The following is a 21,025-nucleotide window of genomic DNA, read 5'->3' on the forward strand; positions in this document are numbered from 1 at the left end:
GGTGTGCGGAGCACTGGGAGCAGAGCGTGGCAAGCGGTTGATCGACCGAGACTGAGCGCTGGAGCTCAACTGCAGCAAGCTACGTGCATTGGTAGGGTGGGTGGCTACAGTCGCAGCCGATTGGCTGCTGATGTTGAAGTGGACTGACAACGATGGCTACAGTATTCATTCGCCTAGAGGGCTCCTGTCGCCATGAGCCGCGAGCTCGATGGCCTGCTAGACAAGCTGTCCCGAATCAACCAGGAAATGGGCGGAGAAGAAGGCAAGGGCAAGAAGAAGGACAAGAAGGGCGACCAGTTCCACGAGCTCAAGACCAAAATCGGCGAGAGGCTCCACCACCTCAAGATGGTACGTCGCGACGCCCTCGGCGCTGTATTCAGTGACCGGGCTCGCCACTAACGAAGAACCGTTCTGGGCCTGCTGCAGACATTGCAAGAAAATGATGTAGCGGCGACGAAGAGAGGCAAGCACCCTCGCGAGGCTATCCGGCGACAGCAGGAGATCCGAGAGGATATCCGTCTCGTCGGCGTCGACATCAAGGACCTTACGACCAGCTACGACCTCGAGATGAAAAAGAGAAAGGTGGCGTTAGGTAGCTACGTGCGAGCGCTTCACTCACAGCAGCAGCCATCTTACGCGGTATTCTTTTCTGCTTGCAGAGTAAATTCTCGCCCGAAGAGCTGGCGATGCGAAAGGAGATCGTTACGCAGTACTGGGCCGAATATGAGCGCATCAAAGAGCTTGCAGCCGCAAACTACCGCTCTCCTGCAGGCCGGACGACCTTCGACACTGGCGGCGTTGCAGCGCCGATCGGGTCATTCGAAAATGGCGCCTTCACGGCACGAACGAAACCAGCTGGAGCACTCGGAGGCCCGGTTTTCGGAGGACTGGGTGGCGGTCTCGGTGGAGGAGCAGGAGGCGGTGGCGGCGGTGATGGTCCGATTGAGCGGGAAGTGGTCACCGACGACCAGCGTGCTATGCTGGCAGATATCCAGAGAAACGACCAGCGCTTCGTAAGTATCACTGACAGCTCGAAAAGGTCCACGTTACATATCATGTCGCTTACTGCCTTGCCCTTTGCTTTGTATTGTATGTTTTCAGGACAACATGATCGAGCAGATTGGAACGGGTGTCCAAGAGTTAGGTCAGCAAGCTCGAATGCTGAACGAAGAGCTTCAGCAGCAAGCAATTATGATCGATGGACTGAGCGAGCGCATTGACACCACACAAGCACACGGTGAGAAATTCACACTCAAATTGCTATTTTCTTTCGACTCTGACCTCGCTCAATTTTTGTAACGTTGCGCAGTGGAAAGCGTCAACAGGAAGATGAAAAAGACCCTGGAGAAAGTTGGCCGAGGTGCCGACAAGTGCATGATGGACATGATCTGTCTCATCCTGCTGCTCGGGATTTTGGCTGTGGTCTACAACATGTTTATCAAGAAGGATTCCACCAGTACCAAGACAACAACATGAGCTGCCCTCCAAGCGAGACATGTTCGCAAGAAAAGCTGTTGCACCTGAATCGGCAGCTACCTGATACCCCTCGACTAGACGTTTATCTTTTGCTGCAGTAGCTCAGACTGAGATTCAGACTCCTCAAGGAACAGGAAGTACGCACCTATATACCTCAATCCCTTCATTGCCTGGAGTTCATATTACCGCTTACTCGTCGACTGCCTCGCTTTCAACTTCTTGCTCGACCGCGAAACCGCAAGCAAACCGTGTGCTGTCAGCGCATTAGCTGAGCCGTTCACCAGCATACTAGCTTTGCTGTTCACCAGCAGACTAGCGCTGCTGTTCACCACTTGATCGCAGCGCGCAAGTCGGACCGATGAAAAACTGAAGAACCCCACGACGCACGCTGGGGGCCGAGCTTCGCCCTGTATCATCTGTACTTTCGGACTCTACTGCGGCCCATAAATCGATCGGGGCGGAGGCCCGCCCATTCCTCCCGGTCCAGGCGGCCCTCTCATACCCGCGCCCATGCCCATGCCCATGCCCATACCCATTCCCATAGCACCCATCGGAGGAGGCCCACGCGGCGGTCCTACGCACATGCGCACACGAACAAACAAGCACACGTCGGTCAGTGCACGATTTATCCAGCAGCAACCAGGCCAGCAGCAGCAGCAGCAGCAGGAGTAGCATTGCTCACCTCGGATCATGGGCGGCCGCATGCCTGGAGGAGGCATCATGCCGCGCGGAGGCCCGCGGGGCGGGTATCCCGGCATCCCGTTCGGGGGTCCGCTGGGTCTCGGGGGCAGCGAGCCGGCAGGCGCCGGTCCGCGCAGCCACTCGCCAGCTATACAGCGCAAGACAGGAGGAGGAAGCGTTAGCAGATACAGCACCAATACACACCCACAGTTAGGGAAGGCAATTGCAGCGCGGCGTACGGTTCATGACGACGCCCTGGCCGGCCAGGAACTGCTCGTAGTAGAGCTTGACGTTCTCGCGGTGCTTCCAGCCTCGGTTGTGCTGCTTGCGGCCGGCTTGCTGCGGGGAATCGCGCACGGACAGGGAGAGGAGACAGCACAACGTTAGATACAGCGCAGAGCGAGGCCGGCGGGCGCGGGCGCCACGCACCGAGTCATGCGTGAGGTAGGTGTCGCAGTAGTCGCAGTAGTAGCGCGGCATGGTGGCTCGGGCTCGAATGGCAACATCTTTGGCAGGATTAGTGGCAACTACCGCATCAGATGAAAATGTTCGTACGCGCTTTATGAAATATACGGTACATTTATTCTGCGTGTGCCACACGAGACGAAAGCTGGGCGTACTTCTGCGTCCCGGTAAAAGAGGTGCATCTCTGGGAAGTTTTGGTAATTATCATTTTGGTATCAGAAAACATGCACTTCTTTTTCCGGAACGAAGACGCTTAGCAACACGCAGAGTCGCATGGGCGGGGCGACGTGCCGTCGCGCGTTGTCCAGGCAGGCCAGGGAGAGATGACCTCTCACCCGTATCCCATTCCGCCGATGATTGGCTCGAGTTCAAGTCTGCCCATCTCCCCGTCTTTAGTCAATCATAGCAAGGGCAAGGCAACAGAACTGGTGGCTGGCTGCAGCGGCGGCGGCCACAGCCTCACACGCAAGATTTCCCTGCTGAGCCGAGTCCTCGCCGCCGCCAGCAGAAGCAGCAGCAGAAAGCTCATCGCCCGAGCCATGTCGACCGAGAAGCAGTGGTTCAGCGAGACGGAGGCCATGTGGCCCGGCCAGAAGTTCTCGCTCGAGGTGGAGGAGGTGCTGTTCCGCGGCAAGTCGGACTTCCAGGACGTGCTCGTGTTCAAGTCGGCCACGTACGGCCACGTGCTGGTGCTGGACGGCGTGATCCAGCTCACGGAGCGCGACGAGTTCGCGTACCAGGAGATGATCACGCACCTGCCCATGTTTGCGCACAAGCAGCCCAAGCGCGTGCTCATCGTGGGCGGCGGCGACGGCGGCGTGCTGCGCGAGGTGACCAAGCACGCCTGCGTGGAGCAGGTGGTCATGTGCGAGATCGACTCGATGGTGTGCGACGTGTCCAAGAGGTTCTTCAAGGACACGGTGGCCACGGCCTTCGACGACCCGCGCGTGACGCTGCTGCACGCCGACGCCGCCGTGTACCTGCGCGAGAACACGACCGAGAAGTTCGACGTGGTCATCGTGGACTCGTCCGACCCCGTGGGCCCCGCCGAGGTACTCTACCGCGCCGAGTTCTACGAGAACATGAAGAACTCGCTGTCGCCCGACGGCGTCATCTGCACGCAGGGCGAGTGCCTCTGGCTGCACCTGGACCTCATCGTGGACGTCATGCAGCGCTGCCAGGGCCTCTTTCCCACGGTCAACTACTCGTACACGACCATCCCGACCTACCCGTCGGGCCAGATCGGCTTCATCATGTGCTCGCTCGACCAGAGCGAGGGCGTGCTGGCCAAACCCAAGCGCACGCCCGACGCCGAGATGCAGGAGTCGCTGCGTTACTACAGCGCCCAGATCCACGAGGCCGCCTTCGTGCTGCCCAGCTTCGCCGAGCGCAAGATCGCCGCCGTGCGCAAGTGACCCCGCTCTTTAGCCTGCCACAGATTCCCTACCACCATCAACCTACCGATCCTGCACACATGCTGCAGGAACTTCAACAACTGTGAATAAGAGCGTATGTTTAACGTCTATCGTGCTTGTAGGTTTAGTTACCTGTCCATGTCTGCAGTACACTCTAACTCGAAGTAGCCACGCTCGTCGGTGCCGCGATGCCGCTGGGCACGAACAGCGTGATTTTGTCCTCCTTCCAGCAAAAGTCGGGCGTCTGCTCCTGGATGAGCTTCCAGATGTAAGGCACGAAGAACTGCTCCGGGTCAGCCTCCTCCTCGTACCGATAGCTAGCGTCGTCGTCGTTCACGGACGCTTTCGATCTTGATGCGCCTCCGGTCCTGGAACTGTCACTCGAAGCTGCTACGAGGCTAACACATTCGCAGCGGATAATTTCCAGCACCGTGTCAGTGTCAAGCACGTCGTCGGGCGAGGTCTTCGCGTCTACGACTGCCTGAAATCGCGCCAGCGTGCTCCACACGGGGCCGTTATTCACCTGTGCGGCGAACTCGGAGTGCTGTTGCAGTGCCGCAAATGTGCCCGCGCGATGCAGCAGTGAATAAATAAGTTGCGGGTTGCGCGGTAGCAACTTCGCCTTCAGGCAGGACGACACCACACCCAGCAGCAACCGGATAAATTCGACATACGCTGAGCGCTTCTGTGCTAGCACCTCGTTCTCCTCCTTGTCCGAGCTCTTCAAGCGCTTCATCTGCGTCACTAGCTTTGCTTCGTTCTTGGCAAGCATGTCAATGAGCCCCACGACGCCTTGCGCAGCATACACGTGCAGATTCTCCGCTGAACGCGCGAGGTTGGACAGAGCCGCAAACGCATTCAGGTGGATGAAGCTGTCCTGGAAGTGGGTAATGTTGCGGAAAATGAGCCGCGTGAAGATGACCATCATAAGACTGCCCAGCGAAACATCCAGCATGTAGTGTTCCTGGTACCATGATACATTGGGCATCACTAGCTGAGTATGTGCGGTACGAACGAACTCTGGGTCCTGCGTAAACGTGAGCAGCACGATCACCAGCATGTACAGCCGGCTAGGCTCCACAGACCGCGCGTGATACAACGTCTCCAATAAAGGCAGTAAAAGACGCTCCATATCGGCATTGCCCACAGCAGCATCCAACATCATTGGGTTTGAATATAGCAGCGTGTAAAGCATGAGATGGCTCGCCTCGTACGGCGCGTGGTGACCCACAACCTCGAACAAGTCTGAGTACAAAAGTTCCAATTTCTCAGCATTGGAGCTCACGGTTGTGTCACCTTGTCGCATCAAGTGAACTCGAGGATCCTCGATCTCTGTGCTCTGACTGTCTGCGTCAGCTCCATCAGCAACACCGCAAAGCGCTCCTCGGAAAGGGTTGCTGGCCACTGGCGCATCACTGTCTCGACAACTCTGTAACAGGACAAGTAGCAGCAAGACGCTTCGATCGGCAAGGGGACTTGCCGTATCCTCACGAGTGGTGAAGTAGCGGATGAAGCTCCATGGGAATCGGAAAATTGATGCTGGCGGCATATAAACAACACATAAGGGTAAGAAGAATGATCGTTCAGTGACAGTGGGTAGTCGAACTCACCTGCAATTGAGCCAACGCCTTCGAGTGTGAAATAAGAGAACTGTTCCTGCTCATACGCCTGGTCGGAAATCCCCGACATCGCAATGAGCGACATATCACGAACCTTCCGCAGTGCTACCACTGCAGTGTTTGAAGCGGCATTTGGTCCTGAGGCCTGAAGTTGTTCGATACTATTCTGCAGCAAGCGACGCACCACGCCTGAAGCCCAATACGATTTCTTGCCATCGGGCAGGGCAGCGGACATCAACATGTAAAGGAATGGGTTGTGTGCACGTAGGTCGCCGGCTTGTTTGGAATGGTCCCGCGGATATGCTACCGGCGACAGGAGCACCAGCAGCGTGTTCACCACTTCCACATGCAAGTCGTGCGTCTTCTCGCTACAATTCCACCAAGTACACCAGTGAATAATATCATAAACGTCACACAAGCGATATCGCGGCATGGGCAGAAGAGAGGACGTACTTCGGCGGAAACTCAATAAGAGCCGTAAGAAGTGTATCTAAGAACCGAAGCGCTAGATCATCCGAAAGATACTCGGGCGCGGATGCATCGTTCATATCTTTTCCCCCAACTTCATCCATCTGGATCGACAGGCTATCTGTGCAACGCAGACAGAGGGCCAAACAAGGCACGTCAGCAAAAAGTATAGTCCATAGCTAACCAGGGCATCAACCTACGCCTTGTCGTCGCATCACTGTGATTCGATGTTCCAGCAAACTCCGTCGTCGGTTGGTGATTGAAGTGCGCCAGCAACGAGCACTCGTCCGTCCTCTCGACAAACCGCATCGTGAACTGGCGCACCAAGAACAGCGCGTTCACAGCTCTGAGCACGTGCGTGTCCACCGTCTGCGGCTTGCCGTCCACGGGGTCAGGCCCCACGGCGCCAGGGGCGAACGCTGCCAGCTCTCTCTCCGTCATCCCGGCCACCTTGCAGCTGAACGGCAGCGCGTGGATCACATAGCGCAGCAGCACGCGGAAGTTGCCTGACTGGAGGCTGCTCTGGGCTGTCAACGCACCAACAATTCCGGCCACAGTCAGCCCCACACGCTGCAATACTGCTGCAAGTCACTGCACTGCGTGTACCTAGCGTCTCCCCGTACTCGCGCGTGAGCAGCTCCACCTGCGCCTGCGACAACTGCGGCAGCGGCTTGGGGCCCGCCAGCACCGCGTGGTACGCCGCGTCTCCGCGAGGCACGGGCGTCTCCCCGACAATCTTCTCGAAGGCCGCTCTCTCCTGCGCAGAGGCGAAGATCTGCTCCACTGCGGCAGCCGTGGCGGGTGACGAAGTCGACGCTCCCATGACGAGCGTAGCAACAGCAAGAGACCGAAGAAGGAAATGACGTACCAAGACGTTATTTTCGGGCTATTTTCGGACTCGGCACCCCATTGGTGAAAACGAGAGATGGATACATTTCGGATAATGTAGCCATGTGCGCTTCAACAGCTCTACTGCTGCTCGATGTCGAACTCGCAGAGCAGCGGGAGGTGGTCGGACGGAGAGATGGTGCTGGGCAGCGCGACCTCCCTGCTGGCGTCCTCGAACGACATGATCTCCATGAGCGCCGCCGGTCGCAGCCTGGGTGAGCGGTAGAAGATGTAGTCCAGCGTGCCCACGAAGCGCGGCACCAGCTTGCCGTCATCTGTTTTCGCGTCGCCGTTGACGTTCGTGAAAGCGGGTTCTCCATCTGGGCTGAACTGTGCGTAAGCGCTGCTGAAGTGGTTGTTTACCGTGATGAAGCTGTACACTTTGCTGTCTGGCAGCGAGTTGAAGTCGCCGGAAAAGATGGTCGGGGTGGACGCATCCAGTGTGCTAGTAAACGCCTCGATTGCGCGCAGCATTCGGCGCGATTGCAGGAGCTTCACGTCTTCTTGCATCGGATCCCAAAACAAGTGCGTTGTCGCGACTACAAAATCCAATGGCGTATCGACGTGCTGGAAGTGAACGACTGCGCCGACGCTGCCCCTCTGGGAGGCCCTCGAAAGCAGCTCGTGGTCGATGTCTGTTCGCCAAAAGACAGGGATTCGTCGGTCAATACTGGTTTGCGCTTCAGCTAACAAAAATATAAGTGCGCGGGCCGTGCTTACCTGACTCGTCTCCGTTAGGCAGGTCCAGACTAACTTGCGTGGACTCCCTCACCTTCAGCTTCTTCGCATTCCAAAGCACCGCCACACCATCCGGCTTGGTACTCGTTTTCTTTACGAAGAGGCTAAACACAGAGGTGATAACAGCGAATAAAAATGAATTCACAGCATTCAATCAAGCTTTCCAATGCGTATTTGAGCCGGTACCCCTCATATCCGAGCCTTTTCATCGCGTCGGCCCAAAATTCGTTGTAGTTGTCAACTTCCTGTTCCAGAACCAGCAATCAACTGCAGATTTTAGAATCAGCAGCACAAATAACCTCCCTCAAACGTTACGGCGTCGTCTACCTGCAGACAGATGACGTCGGGTGCCACGGGGAGACTCGACGAGAAGACTGCCTCCTGCCAACACCAGCAGCAAAATCACGCCATCAACACATTTGCCGGCACTGCAACCCACTGCTCCCGCTGCGTACCAAGTTCTTGGACCTATTCTTCCACCGGAGCTCGCTGGACTTGCAGTACGGGAAGAAGGTCGAGCGCACGTAGCACTGCGCCAGCACGTTGTACGTCATGACCCGAAGCTTCTGCGAGGAACCAGAGGCTGAAGCCAGCACGTCCGCGTGCGCACATCACACACAGAGGTCAGACCCGCGACGACGACTCGCATTTCGGCCCGCAGACCCGCACGCACCGGCGCCAGCGCGCAGCGCGCGCATGCCCGGCGTCTTCATGGCTACAGGTGGAGCAATAAGCGGAGCCCGAACCCCATGTGCGGTGATTGGCCAGATAGTTAAGTCCGGCCAATCACGTGGCGGTATTTCGCGGAATCTTTTCGGCGAATGACAGCGCTGTATTTAAGTTTGCGGCCGTTTGAGTGGCTGAAAGCTGGCGGGCCGATTGAATGGCGAGCACGCTCTCGTCTGGGCCTCCGATATTCCCGAGCGCGAGTAGTGCTGAAATCACAAAGGCTTCCTCAATTCAAAGGTAAGGGACGAGCTAGTGTCGCCGCGTGTGTCGCGCCCGGCCACGGCCCCCCTCCGGCTGGAATGGATGCGCATCATCAGTGGAGCGATGCCCAGACAGCAAATGAACGCAGCAGGCCAGCCGCAGGACAGGGCAGGCGGCAAGCAAGCAGGGACAGCAGCGTTGACGCATACAGAGAGCACAGGGGCCTAATGCTGCGTGTTGCTTGTAGATGGTGCAGGTTACTCCCGTCATCCGCCCGAAGATCGTCAAGAAGAAGGTGACGAAGTTCAAACGTCACCAGTCCAACCGCTTCAAGCGCGTCCCGGAGTCATGGCGTCGCCCGAAGGGTATTGACGGCCGCGTGCGCCGGAAATTCAAGGGCGCCATCAAGATGCCGAACGTCGGCTACGGCTCCAACAAGAAGACGCGCCACCTGCTGCCCAACGGCTTCCTCAAGTTCGTGGTCAACAACGTGGCCGAGCTCGAGGTGCTGCTCATGCACAACCGCAAGTACTGCGCCGAGATCGCCCACAACGTGTCGGGCCGCAAGCGCCGCGAGATCATCGAGCGCGCCGAGCAGCTCAACGTGCGCGTGACCAACCCCAACGCCCGCGTGCGTGCTGAGGAGAACGAGTAAGCGTTCTGCTCGACGAGCGACCAACTACAGGAGTGACGACTCGACGCGCGCGAGACGCCCGTGCGTCTCGGTGTTGAGGCGGAGCTTTACGACGAGGACAGGAGCCAACTGTGAGAAAGCAAGGAAGCAGCTCCAGCCCCAGGCGATAACCGATAATGCACCGTTTGGCGCCCAGCTGGATTTGTGGACTAGCTCGAGTGTAGTGTGTTTCCGATTGCGTTTACCTGTGTGCTGTCTCATGGTGCTGTGCGTTGTGCTAGTGCGCGTCAGGCAGGCCAAGGCTTGTTACACGAAGTGAAGCGGTTCGGTGTGGAAATGGGACCGATTAGTTACGGGAGCTTGGCTGCGATAGGGTGAAGTTGCCTGGCTGTTCAACTACAAGATCTTGTCCCGGCGGTGCGTGAAGTGGTGTCGGAATGCAAATCACGTACCAAGCCAGGATACGCAGAGCGCCATGGATGTGTTTTTCAGGATGGTTACACGTTTACTGCTTATTCACACATGTTGTAGTGCATATTCAATGGCGCCTCAGTGAGTGTACACCACGCGCAAGAGTTCGAAGCCTTCGGGCCGATGCCACTTCAAACGATGGGCTCTTCGTCGGTGTCGTCGCTTCCTTTCTGAAACACCACCTAAGCACAAGTCAGAGGACAGGATCTGAGCTATGGCGCCATCAAGCCAACGAGTAACTGGGCAGCACCTCTTCAAACGACTTGTGAATTTCCACCCATTCGGGATGGTCGTCGCCCTTCTTCATCAACATATCCAGGATATCCCGATAGCAATCCTCCAGCAAAACTCTCGCCTCGGGAGTCAGCAAACTTAGAGTGCCAAAGCTGCCACTGGGTCCGCATCGTCTGAATACGCTGTCTCTGTAGCACTTCGAGTCCAGCTTGAATATCCACAATCCCACTCTCAAGATATTGCGGTCGTGTTGGTCGAGTGGAGCCGTGCTTTCTAATAAGATGATTGACCTCTTCATTTGTGTCGTCCAGCTCCTTCAGGTCTTGTGTCTGCTGTAGAAATGATGCGAGAAAGGATGCACGAAGTGCTCTGGTCAGCACGCCAATGTATTGCGCCAAAGCTTCCTCCGCTCGCTGCTTGTACTGCCCAGCAGCAACCATCTAACACCAGCAAAATGTTAGCATCTCGTCGGCCAGGCTGGATCTACGTTTTCATGAATACTAGTAAAATTTTACCTTCTGCAAGTCTAATACAACCACCAGAGCTTGGTTAAACAACTCCGATACTTTCTTCGCGAGCTCATATTCTTGCTCGGCTTGAGTCAGTTCTTCTTTACACGCCTGCTCGACAGTCTTAGCTGTCCTCAATATGTCGCTCGCACGATTCACAGCACTTTGGTTTTCACGCGAAGCCGAATTCAAAAAGGCTTCCGTCTTCTCTCTGACGCTTACCATCATCTCTTCCGTGTTCTGCGTGGCTTGCTTCGCAGCAGCACCACATTCATTCACATTTTTGCTGCACTGAGATAAAATTTCCTCGAGCTGCTGAGTCTGATCTTGGTGCCGCTGGTGGGCGACCTTTTGACGACGCTCCTGCTCGGTTTCACTTATGGGAGCTTAGAGCAGCAAGCTAACAGTCGCTGTGACAGCTTCGCTGCAACTTTCAATAAGATTCAGACAAGCATCCACGTGCTCTGCCGTCATCTGCTCAGGTTTTAATCCTTCAGCAGTCTTGTCGCGCTGCATAGCTGTCGCTTCGACTCTCTTGTGAAGAACTTCTAGATGCGCCACCGCGTTGGTCTAAGAGATTAACACGGAGTGAGTATTAGAACTGCATGGTCATGCTGCAGTGGTGACGTTCGTACCATATCTGGGTCTTCGCTGGTGGACCTGCGGTCTGTTCCGGCAGCAAAGCGGCGCATCTCTTCGCACAACGCAACAACCACTGCCTTGAGGTTCATCCTGGCCAAGGGATCGAAATCTACAGTATCTAAGACGATCGTGGCCAGGGTCGGATCCATCGCCCCAACAATCTGGTTCAGGCGGTCACATAGCTCTTGGAAGGTTGCTTCCTCTCTCCCGAGTCTGCTTCCTCCTCGGGTTCTTCTTCATCCGAATCCAGGCTCTTCTTGACCTTCTTGCGCTTCGATGCGTCGTTTGCGGACAGGGCTCGCAGACAGCCATCGTGTCCTTGTAGACGCTTCTCAAAGTTGGCATCTCGCTGTATGCATCAGCAGAAAATGCCAGTAAACTTCTGTGAGCCACTGTTTGCATCGACTAGCGAGCTAAACAACCAACCTTATATTCGTGGCAGAATTTGGTCCGTTTTGGATTCGTCTTGGTGTTTTTCCCGACGACGATGACGCCACACCGACGGCTTACAACTCCCCTAGCATCCGTCTTCGGCACCGCGATGCGGTCGAGGTATTGCATGGTGTCGATGGCCCACGGCTGGTCGTCGTCGTCGTCGTCCGTTCTGTCCTTGTAGTAGCTTTCGCAAATATCCCCTACGCAGCGACCGGCAAAGTGAGCTTTGCAGGCTTGGCTTCACCTCCCCAGTATTCAGGCGTACCAACTTTCAGGCCTGCGCGTTTCGCAGGAGACGCGTTCTCCACCGAAGACACGACGACCTTGCCGCTCGCATTCGCTCGGACTTGAAAGCCCAGCGACGTCTCGGTCATGAGCACCAGCAGAAATCGCTGCACGTAAAGGGTTAGCGACTGAGTGCGCGCGCCGATATAGCAGACGACAGTGCTGTCCGCCTACTCACCGTGCGCTGGTACTTGCGATAGATCGGGCCCATGGTGTGCAGGCCCCCAGCAGGAACGTGGATCGCTTTGGTCGACAGCGGATACCCTCGCTATAGTCACACAACGTTTCAGAATATGTGTCAGAATATGTGTATTTTGTGGCTTACCTGGGCTGCTAGACGCTCTGCTTGAAGTGCCCCGGAGTTCCTTCGCCCAGCTCCACAAGCGCAGTCAGTCAAACTTTACGGAGATGTACATGATGCGGTCATCGATAGCAGATAGACACTGGTTGCAGTGTGCTCTCATCATCAGCTATCGCTTTGCCATTTCGCTGTATCAGGTGACAGTCGACCATCCACTTCCGGCGGTATCTGTCCACACCACGACGCTTTCTGTCTTGATCACGACCGCGTTTACGTAGAAATTGATAAGCGCGATAGGACACCGGGCTTGCAGGCCTGGCTTCATAAGCTCTGGGCCCGAGAACCCACGACGCTTACTCCAGCAGCAGCAGACTGCTGCTATTATATACGCTCTCTTGCTTGCTACAAGACCTCGTGCGAACTCCCGTCGCTTCAAATGCACTGGCCCAGCGTCGAAAACAGCAACAAGGACGTGCGTGAGCAAACCTCGCGATTGCGTTTTGGCTCAATCATTCCCATGCAAAGCCTCTGCAACCGCATGAGCATCCTGTTCGCTAGTCTTGCGGTCGCGGGTGTCAAGCCTGAGGCTGGCAGCGGCACTCCCGAGCTGGCGAGATAGACATGCGTCCCTGCTCGCTGCTGCTGCTGCGCGCCGCCCGCCAGGGCGCCGGCGGCGTCTCGACGGCGACGCCGATGTCGCTGCGCTCTGCGGGTCTGGGCGGCGTGCGCTGCATCTCCAAGCGCGCGGCGGAGGAGGCGCGGCGCGAGTCCATCAAGATGCGCAACCGCCGCGCCGTCATGTACTTGGCGGGCACGGCCATCGCCTGGGTGGGCATCTCGTACGCCGCCGTGCCGCTGTACAAGATCTTCTGCCAGATGACGGGCTTCGGAGGCACCACGCAGCGCGTCGAGGAGTTCGTGGCCGACAAGCTCACGCCGCGCGAGGACGCCAAGCCCATCCGCATCACGTTCGACGGCGGCGTGAGCGCCAACATGCCGTGGGTCTTCCGCCCGCAACAGCGCGACCTGCTGCTCGTGCCTGGTGAGACAGCGCTGGCCTTCTACACGGCCAAGAACAAGACGGACAAGGCCATCACGGGCGTGGCCACGTACAACGTGTACCCGCCGTCGGCCGGCGTGTACTTCAACAAGATCCAGTGCTTCTGCTTCGAGGAGCAGCGGCTCAAGGCCAACGAGGAGATCGACATGCCCGTGTTCTTCTTCATCGACCCCGAGATCTGCGACGATCCGTCCATGAACGGCGTGCACAACATCACCCTGTCCTACACGTTCTTCAAGACCGACGACGTCAGCGAAGATGAAGTGGACGACGAGGACTGAGTGCGACTTACCGGGGCTAAGCAGGCTCCAGGATTCAGGAGAGTTCATAAGTATTGGAGATGGAAATCCAAGAAGCGGGTGGGGAGCTACCAAGGTATGAGGCATCGCTGAGCACGAACACCTGGAATCCGCGAGTTAGACGACGGAAACAAGTACAGTTTGACATTTTTGCTTCGTGTCGCCTTCCACTTGCTCTCACAGCTCGCGTTCTGGTGGTCGGCTTTGCCCTCATCTGCTCGTCTACAACTTTCGCACCACGTCACAGATTCATCTTCCATTGGCCGAAAATTCAAACGTCTTTTCCTCCAATCCGGCTGCGCTTCCCCCACCCGCTTTTCCGCGCGGGAGCTGCATACAAAGAACAAGTGAACGAGCGCCGAAGGACGCATTACCGAGTCGAGCAGCATGGCCAGCAAGGAGGAGCACAACGACGACGAGATCCGCGAGCAGGACCGCTTCCTGCCCACCGCCAACATCTCGCGCATCATGAAGGTGTCGCTGCCGTCCACGGCCAAGATCGCCAAGGACGGCAAGGAGACGGTGCAGGAGTGCGTGAGCGAGTTCATCTCGTTCATCACGAGCGAGGCCAGCGACAAGTGCCAGCAGGAGAAGCGCAAGACCATCAACGGCGACGACATCATCTGGGCCATGAGCACGCTGGGCTTCGACAGCTACGTGGAGCCGCTCAAGCTCTACCTGCAGAAGTACCGCGAGTCGGTCAAGGTGGAGAAGAACGACAAGAAGGACAACGTGGGCTCCTTCGGCGCGTCCTCGTAGACGCCCTGGGTAGGCAGGCGGGGCAGCAGCAGCAACAGCAACAGGAGGATGGAGCAGTAAATACACAGAAAAAAACAACATATACAGGGGGACTGGCTAGTTGAGGGAGAGCTCTGACTAACGACCGCTGTGGTTTCGAGCGTCTTGCAGCAGCTGCAGCATCTGGAGCTTCGACTTCCTGCGGGCGGCCTGCAGACACTCGACGACGCTGTCTCCGTAGTGGTCGCGGATGCGAGGCTCAGCACCCGAGGAGAGCAGCAGCTGCACGCACGGGACGGACTCGCGCACCACGGCGACGTGCAGAGCTGTCCAGCCGTTGATCTGCGTGGACAGGGAGGTGAGACGCAGTTCATGGAAGAGGAGAGCTGCGGTGGGGTGTACCTGGTCGATGGCGTTGATCTCAGCGCCCTTTTGGAGAAGAAGCTGCAGGATGTCGCTGTGGTTTTGAGAAGCAGCCCAGTGCAGTCCGCTCCAGCCGTGCTACAGAGCCGGCAGTGAACGCCTGTGAGTGACACACTAAGAGAGATAGCAGCTCGCTCTGCTGACTCTACCTGATCCGCAATATTAGCGTCGACAACCCCGTCATCGAGCATGTCTCGGACTTGGTACTTGTCGGCACGGTACACTGCTCGGAGAAACTCCTTGCTTTCTTTCGACTCGCTCGGAGTTGTCCGCGGTGGTGGGTCGTAGCTCTCTTCTTCTTCAGCTGGGTCATCTTCCGCAGGTTCTTTCTGCTTCTTGGTGTCTTTCTTCGGGGCGCTGTCCTCGTCATCTTCGAAGCTCGAGTAGCCATCGTCCTCGTCGTTCTCCTTGTCATTGTCATTGTCACGATCTGCAGCTTCGTGCTTCGTACTCCCCTCCGATGCATGCACAACTTTTGCTTTCAGTACTTGTGCAGCTTGTTGCTCCTCTTGATGCAGTTCCGCCGCTGCTTGTTTGAGGGTTTGCGTTCGGAACTCTTGACGTTCCACCTTCACATCCTTCGCTGCCGACTCAAGCGCTGCTTGAATCCGCGATCGATCTTCTTTGTCGATCTCTTGGGCTAGTTGCTGCAGCGTTTGCTTCGGTAGCTCAGTTGGCTGCGCCTCCGTCTTGGCGACGTCCATGAGAGTCAATGGCTTTGTTGAAGCATTATTTGCTGCATTTTCAGCTTTGGCAACATCAACCAGTGACAAATTGGCCGAGGTGCCAGCAGCTTCGGCATTCATCGCCTTGGCAACATCCAACAGTGAGGACATCGACGTCTAGCACACGCACAGCGCACAACGATAAATGAAATACGCGTGCATTGCTCATTCCTTACAATCTAATCCATCCACCTCGAGTCGTTACGCATGCTGGGATGGTGCACCACAAAGCGCGACTTGGGAGCTATCTCTGCCAACCTGGGCCCGGTGTGCTCGAATGCGTTCGTACCCGCTTCTTGGTCGGTCCGGGCGATGCCGAACGACTGATAGGACGCCCTCGAGCTGCCAGCCTTGCTGCCGCTCTCGCTGCAGAAGCTGCGGTTCCAGCGGTTGCAGTTGACGCACTGCCAAGGCTGGGACGCTTGACCGTCTTCGTTGGTTGCGACTGGCTAGAAGAGTTCGAAGCTGGTGATACGGAGAGCGGGGTGTTGGTTATTGAGCCCACACCGATGTTCTCCTTCTCCTTGAGCATCGTCCGCAACTTCTCCAGCGAACGCTGCAATTTAAATTTCTCGTCCGTCAACTGCCGCACCTGATCCAGAAGGCGGTTGTTCTCCTCCTTCACCTTCACGTGGTGCTGAATCTTCTGTCGGCTGTTGTGGTGGCCGACAAGCTTCTCGTTTTCTTTCGATACCGTCTCCAGCTTCTTGGTTAGAGATTGGATTTCTCGCTGCAGCTTCACCTTCTCCGTCAAGAACTTGCGCTTCGCCTGCCCCAGTACATCTTGAGACACAGCCTTCGCCTTCGCCTCCTTTTTCGCAGTCTCAGCCGCTGCTTTCAATTCTTCCACAGCCTCCCGATCAGACTTTAGCTGCTCCTCAGCAGCGTTGATCGCACTACGTTGACGAGCGAGCTCCTCTTCTCGTTCCTTGAGGTCGGCCACTGCCTTCTTTTTGAGGTCCACATTCTCCGCCACGACCGACTTGTGCTTGGAAACGAGATCTTCCATCGCAGTTTGAAGTTCTTTTACCCGAGCGCTGTTGTCATCCTCAGCAGAGCGCGCAAGGCGTTTCTCCATCTCTTCTAAAGATTTGGTCATCAATTGCAACCTCGAATCCTTCTCCTCAATCGACAAACTGAATTGCTTGATCTCCAACATCAGGTGTTCAGTCTGCTGCGCCAAGATTTCCTCTCCTTCCTCGAGTTTCTGCTCAAGTGAGCGCTTCTCAGTCAAAAAAGCTTCTTCAGCCCTTGAGAAGACAGCGGCCTTCTCTGCAACCAGTTGCTCGAGTGCCTGGGCCCGACCATGCGCAGCCTCCAAGTCAGCTTTGTATTCGCGGGTCTTCAGATCCCACGTAGCTTCATCGTTCTGCATACGCTCCTTCATCACGTTAATAATAGCGTCTCTCTCAGTAATGGCCATCGACTTTTGGATGAGCTCCTCTTCCTGCTTTGACAGAGCGTTCTGATTTTCTGCCAGGCTACTCTCGATGTCACTCAAACTGTTTCGCAGCTCTACAACTGTGCAGGTCAGTTCGTCCTGCGTTGCAGTCGATTCACCTCTGGTTGACTCCAGAGCACGGATTTCGTCATCCTTGTCGGCGACGCAATCCTTGAGCTCTTGCAGATTCCTATCCAGGTTCGCAACTGCTGCCTTGAGAGACCCGTTCTCTTGTTCCAATTCGCATTTCCGAGCGGAGAGGGACTCCTTGCTGAGAGCAAGCTCCTCGACTCGCTTTTCAAAGGCCGAGATGGATTCCTGAGAGCTATGAATCAGCTTGAGCTTTTCATCCTGCCACTCCTGTTGAGCATCAGCGAACTTTATCACCACATCGTGCTTGGACTCCTGTTCAGTCTTCAGAGACTCTGTCAACTCCAGGCGATCAAACTCGAGTTTGCGTACTTCGTCCCGCAGCGTGGATTGAATGCCCTTGTACATTTCGATCTCTTCCCGCTGGTGTGCAACAGTTTCTTCAGCTTCACGAATCGCATTCACAGTCTTCTCAAGCTTGCTCGACATCTCGTCCGCGATGCCCTGATGTGTAGCAAGCTCGTTGGTTAGTTCTTCGATCTTCTTCGTACTAGAAGACAGCTCCTCCAGATTCTGGGCATGCGTGATTGTAGCTTGTCGTTTGTCCTCTTGCGCCGAGGCCAGCTCCTTTCGTAGCTCTGCAACCTCACTCGAATAGGCGGTACTTTGCTGTTGCAGGTCGCCTACTTGTTGAGTGAGTTTCGTAATGCTGTCTTCCGACTTGGACAACTGAGCTAGATGTTCTTCACATTTCTTCTGCAAGTCGGTATTCTCATCACCAAGCTTGGTTGCCTTCGCTGACAACTGATCCGTACGCTCCGACAATCTCTGAATTTCGCTCATCAGTTCTTCTTTCTCCGTTCCAAGCTTCTTTGCATCCTCCTTAAGGCGATCGTTTTGTTCAACTGCAGATGAGCGCTCTGACTCGACACGTTCCTTCTCTTCAGATAACTTTGAGAGATCGACCAGATTCTGGGATAGTTTCGTTTGGAGATTTTCCAATGCTTGTTTTGACTCATGTTTCTGACCATCAAGCTGCCGCTGAAGTTCGGCAAGAGATGCTTCCTTCTCTTCCAATTGTGCCAGGTGAAGACGATCAGCTTCTTCAGCCTTGGATCGGTAGTCATCAAGTTCAGCACGAAGCTGCTGATACTTCTCGTCTTGAACACGAAGTTGGTTCTCAAAATCCTTAGTCAACTTCTGCTCTTTCTCCTGAGCAAGCTGCTTCAAAGTACTGATCACTTCCGAATGCTTTTGAGCAGTAGTATCAGCATCCTCCTGCAACTTCAGGATGGACTTGCTTGAGTCCTCGAGCTTCTGCTCCAGGATTAACTTCTCCTCACTAGCCGCGGCTTCAGCGCGCTCAAGCTGATCGATTGCATTATCACGGTCCGATATTTCCGTCCGTAAGTGTGCAACTTGCAGTGTGGATTCCTTCAGCTTGTCTCGAGCTTCACTAAGCTCAGAGGTTGACCTTTGACTTGCTTCTTCAATATGAACCATATCCAACTTCAGCTGGGAAAATGCATTTTCCACTTCTTGGAGTTGGTGGTCGCGCTGTTGAAGATCTGCAGTAACCACAGTAAGCTCATGCTGCAAGTGCTTTGAGGAGTGTTCCAGGTCGCGATTTGTAGTTGCTGTATCAGCCAATGCACACTCGAATTCTAAGCGCACAGCTTCACGCGATCGCTCAAGTTGTACCTCTAACTTCTCCATCCTGGCTTTCTCCTGAACGAGCAGATCGTGAGTCGTAGAGTGGGCTTCTTCAGAGCGCTGTAGAGCCTCCTTCGAATCTGCAAGCTGCTTTTCAAGGTCATGCTGCTGGACAGACCAAGAAGCCTCGCGTTCTCTGATCTGTAAAACCTCTAAAGCTGCTTCAGCAGCATTCTTCTCCAGACACGCACTTGTTGATGCAACCACGTCCAGTTTCGCCTGATATTCACTCGCTTGCTGTTTCAGCGCTTCTTCCAACCGAGCGGAGAAATCAGCACCAACAGCTTCTTGCGCCGAGGGGTCCCCCATACTTTCATCCTTGTCAGATTGATTTTCAAGCAGACGATCTTGCAGGTCGTGCTTGTCGCGCAGGACGAATGCGAGTTGCTTTGTGAGCGCTAGAAGCATCATATTCAGGTTTTCCACTTCGCTGTTTATCTTTCCTGAGAAGCCGGCATCTTCGATTCCACTGCGCTGCAACTCGTCCTGGAGCTCGACAAAGTGCTCCTCCATCTCTTCATACTTCATCCGCCACTCAATAGCATCGGCCGAAGGCTCGTATTCGTATACACCTGGTCCACCAACTCCTCGCAGCCGAAGCATCATTTTCAAATGGGCAATATGCTGCTTTAGTTCTTCGCACAACGCCTGAAAGTTCCCATTCTGAAGCTGCAGGTACTCACAAGAGCGTTGAAGTCTGTCGCTTTTCTCGGCAGTCGTCGCAAAGGATTCTTCCAGCTCGCGAAAACGGCTATCGATGGCAGGGTCGCATGGTCCTACTTGTTGTGTTGTGGGAGTAGTCGAGTCTTGGCTCGACGCGGGCTCAGATGGTGCCATTCCTTGTATAAGCAGATTTAATCCAGGGATATTGCGAGCGATTTCCTGGTGAGCCTGCTGCAACTGCCGACGAAGACGCTGGATTTCTTCTTGTAGGAAGAGCGCGCTCCCGACTGAGTCTTCATTGACGACTGCGCGGTTCTGGATCATCTTCGCTCGCTGCGCGAACTTGAGCGTCGAGAGCGTCTCAAAGGCAGAATCTTCTGCTGGGGAAATGGCCGCGACCATGAACGTTTTGGAGTTGCCGCCCAACGAGTCCTTGAGGAGGAACGTCAACTTGGAGTCGCGATAGTGCACGTGGCGGTGCTTGCCGACCGACTGCTCGGACAGCCCCATGATGACGTTGCCCAGAGCAGACAGCGACTTGTTAATGCTGCCAGCTTCCTTCAGCCGCTCTCCTGCCGCGTCTGTGCTGCGCTGCCGCTCGGACCCAGCCAAGTCCACCAGGTTGAACCGCGACGTGCGGATCTTGGTGCCTTCCGCCGACGTCTCCTTCGACTGCAGCTGCAAGATGAAGACGCTGTGCGAGCGACTGCTCTCTCTGTTCATCGACGTCTGGCCGACGCGTCGGTTCTGGGCGCCGATTGTCATGAGCTCCGCCGCCTTCTTCGAGTTGGTCACCACGCTCTCGATCAGGCCCTCGACGTGGACGCCCTTGCGCCCGTTCTCGCGGAGCTGCAGGCCGGCCGCGTCATTGGCGCTGCCCCCGTCCAGCAGGTCGTACACGCGCTCGTTGTAGATCTCGAGGAAGGAGCAGGCGAACGTGTGCTGCACGCTCTTGCCGCTGCTCTGGGCCTCGACGCTGTCGAACAGGTAGTCGAACACGCGCGGCACGAGGCCACGGAGCGCCAGCTGGTCCGGCGTGAGGCTGAGCGCCTCGGCGTCGATGACGTCGTCGGGCCCCTGCATCGTGAAGGTCTTGCCCGAGCCCGTCTGGCCGTAGGCGAAGATGGTGCCGTTGTAGCCCTCGAGGCAGGCCTGCGTGACGGGCGCGCCCACCACCTGGAACACGTCCGTCTGCGTGGCGTGCTCGCCGAACACGCGGTCGAACGTGAAGGTCCTGGCGGGCCCGTGCTTGCTGTGCAGGAACAGCGTCTGCTGCGCCGCGTCCGAGGCCGGCACCGTCACGCACTTCTTGGCGAACGACGCACCAACCGCCGCCGAGCTGCTGCGCGCCAGGAAGCCCGCCGAGCCGCCCAGCGCCGTGGCCTCCACGCCGCGCTCGCGCTCGTTGGGCGGCCGCACGCGGCAGAAGACCTTGACGCTCGCGTCCTCGTCCATTTGGTCCGCTGTGGCCCTTTTGCTTTTATGCTTGGCGCCATATTTTGGCTCAAATTCAAAAGCGGCCCAGAGACGGGGGGGTATCAGTCCCGTAAATAGACGCGTCCCTTGCGTTTGGGTTGTTGTGGAATCGGATGACAGACATGTCAACAAATATTACTATTAGTAGATCAAACAGTAGTATCACCAGAATGAAATGATTGTCATCTACTACTAACAGAACTACT

General features: G+C 56.1%; 11 protein-coding genes across 12 annotated transcripts; 5 read left to right on the top strand and 6 right to left on the bottom strand.

Moving 5' to 3' along the window:
* Positions 1–192: 192 nt before the first annotated feature.
* On the top strand, positions 193–1,476 carry IUM83_18202 (Target SNARE coiled-coil domain; the record flags this gene model as incomplete). Its single annotated transcript, XM_067943187.1, has 5 exons — positions 193–348; positions 427–582; positions 660–1,013; positions 1,102–1,237; positions 1,310–1,476. The coding sequence occupies 5 exons, from the start codon at positions 193–195 to the stop codon at positions 1,474–1,476; spliced, it is 969 nt and encodes a 322-aa protein (XP_067785877.1).
* A 431-nt stretch (positions 1,477–1,907) lies between these two features.
* On the bottom strand, positions 1,908–2,637 carry IUM83_18203 (u1 small nuclear ribonucleoprotein c; the record flags this gene model as incomplete). The annotated part of the gene is made up of 4 exons (XM_067943188.1): positions 1,908–2,050; positions 2,159–2,305; positions 2,397–2,496; positions 2,587–2,637. 4 exons carry the CDS (start codon positions 2,635–2,637, stop codon positions 1,908–1,910), a joined length of 441 nt encoding a protein of 146 aa, XP_067785880.1.
* Positions 2,638–2,975: 338 nt separating this feature from the next.
* IUM83_18204 (Spermidine synthase) lies at positions 2,976–4,037 on the top strand (the record flags this gene model as incomplete). Of its 2 annotated transcripts, none has more annotated exons than XM_067943189.1 (1): positions 2,976–4,037. In XM_067943189.1, one exon carries the CDS (start codon positions 2,976–2,978, stop codon positions 4,035–4,037), a length of 1,062 nt encoding a protein of 353 aa, XP_067785923.1. The 2 variants fall into 2 exon arrangements, with proteins under 2 accessions (XP_067785923.1, XP_067785924.1); XM_067943190.1 differs by having other exon boundaries at positions 3,162–4,037.
* Positions 4,038–4,191: 154 nt separating this feature from the next.
* On the bottom strand, positions 4,192–6,947 carry IUM83_18205 (Dymeclin; the record flags this gene model as incomplete). Its single annotated transcript, XM_067943191.1, has 5 exons — positions 4,192–5,576; positions 5,648–6,024; positions 6,110–6,245; positions 6,325–6,651; positions 6,731–6,947. 5 exons carry the CDS (start codon positions 6,945–6,947, stop codon positions 4,192–4,194), a joined length of 2,442 nt encoding a protein of 813 aa, XP_067785876.1.
* A 146-nt stretch (positions 6,948–7,093) lies between these two features.
* On the bottom strand, positions 7,094–8,463 carry IUM83_18206 (Glucose-repressible alcohol dehydrogenase transcriptional effector CCR4; the record flags this gene model as incomplete). Its single annotated transcript, XM_067943192.1, has 6 exons — positions 7,094–7,647; positions 7,733–7,854; positions 7,937–7,995; positions 8,078–8,131; positions 8,206–8,333; positions 8,424–8,463. 6 exons carry the CDS (start codon positions 8,461–8,463, stop codon positions 7,094–7,096), a joined length of 957 nt encoding a protein of 318 aa, XP_067785914.1.
* Positions 8,464–8,499: 36 nt separating this feature from the next.
* Positions 8,500–9,335, top strand: IUM83_18207 (60S ribosomal protein L32-1; the record flags this gene model as incomplete). Its single annotated transcript, XM_067943193.1, has 3 exons — positions 8,500–8,506; positions 8,700–8,716; positions 8,928–9,335. 3 exons carry the CDS (start codon positions 8,500–8,502, stop codon positions 9,333–9,335), a joined length of 432 nt encoding a protein of 143 aa, XP_067785881.1.
* Positions 9,336–10,392: 1,057 nt separating this feature from the next.
* On the bottom strand, positions 10,393–11,259 carry IUM83_18208 (uncharacterized protein; the record flags this gene model as incomplete). Its single annotated transcript, XM_067943194.1, has 4 exons — positions 10,393–10,459; positions 10,535–10,545; positions 10,988–11,098; positions 11,164–11,259. The coding sequence occupies 4 exons, from the start codon at positions 11,257–11,259 to the stop codon at positions 10,393–10,395; spliced, it is 285 nt and encodes a 94-aa protein (XP_067785912.1).
* A 77-nt stretch (positions 11,260–11,336) lies between these two features.
* On the bottom strand, positions 11,337–12,101 carry IUM83_18209 (uncharacterized protein; the record flags this gene model as incomplete). The annotated part of the gene is made up of 4 exons (XM_067943195.1): positions 11,337–11,519; positions 11,597–11,805; positions 11,871–11,997; positions 12,069–12,101. 4 exons carry the CDS (start codon positions 12,099–12,101, stop codon positions 11,337–11,339), a joined length of 552 nt encoding a protein of 183 aa, XP_067785911.1.
* A 711-nt stretch (positions 12,102–12,812) lies between these two features.
* On the top strand, positions 12,813–13,532 carry IUM83_18210 (cytochrome c oxidase assembly protein COX11, mitochondrial precursor; the record flags this gene model as incomplete). Its single annotated transcript, XM_067943196.1, has 1 exon — positions 12,813–13,532. One exon carries the CDS (start codon positions 12,813–12,815, stop codon positions 13,530–13,532), a length of 720 nt encoding a protein of 239 aa, XP_067785872.1.
* A 405-nt stretch (positions 13,533–13,937) lies between these two features.
* IUM83_18211 (nuclear transcription factor Y subunit beta) lies at positions 13,938–14,309 on the top strand (the record flags this gene model as incomplete). Its single annotated transcript, XM_067943197.1, has 1 exon — positions 13,938–14,309. One exon carries the CDS (start codon positions 13,938–13,940, stop codon positions 14,307–14,309), a length of 372 nt encoding a protein of 123 aa, XP_067785887.1.
* A 117-nt stretch (positions 14,310–14,426) lies between these two features.
* Positions 14,427–20,798, bottom strand: IUM83_18212 (Kinesin-like protein; the record flags this gene model as incomplete). Its single annotated transcript, XM_067943198.1, has 4 exons — positions 14,427–14,630; positions 14,691–14,789; positions 14,861–15,553; positions 15,726–20,798. 4 exons carry the CDS (start codon positions 20,796–20,798, stop codon positions 14,427–14,429), a joined length of 6,069 nt encoding a protein of 2,022 aa, XP_067785871.1.
* Between the last annotated feature and the right edge of the window lie 227 nt (positions 20,799–21,025).

The sequence above is a fragment of the Phytophthora cinnamomi genome (genome assembly GCF_018691715.1).
Source record: "Phytophthora cinnamomi strain GKB4 chromosome Unknown Contig73, whole genome shotgun sequence".
Lineage (NCBI taxonomy): Eukaryota > Oomycota > Peronosporomycetes > Peronosporales > Peronosporaceae > Phytophthora > Phytophthora cinnamomi.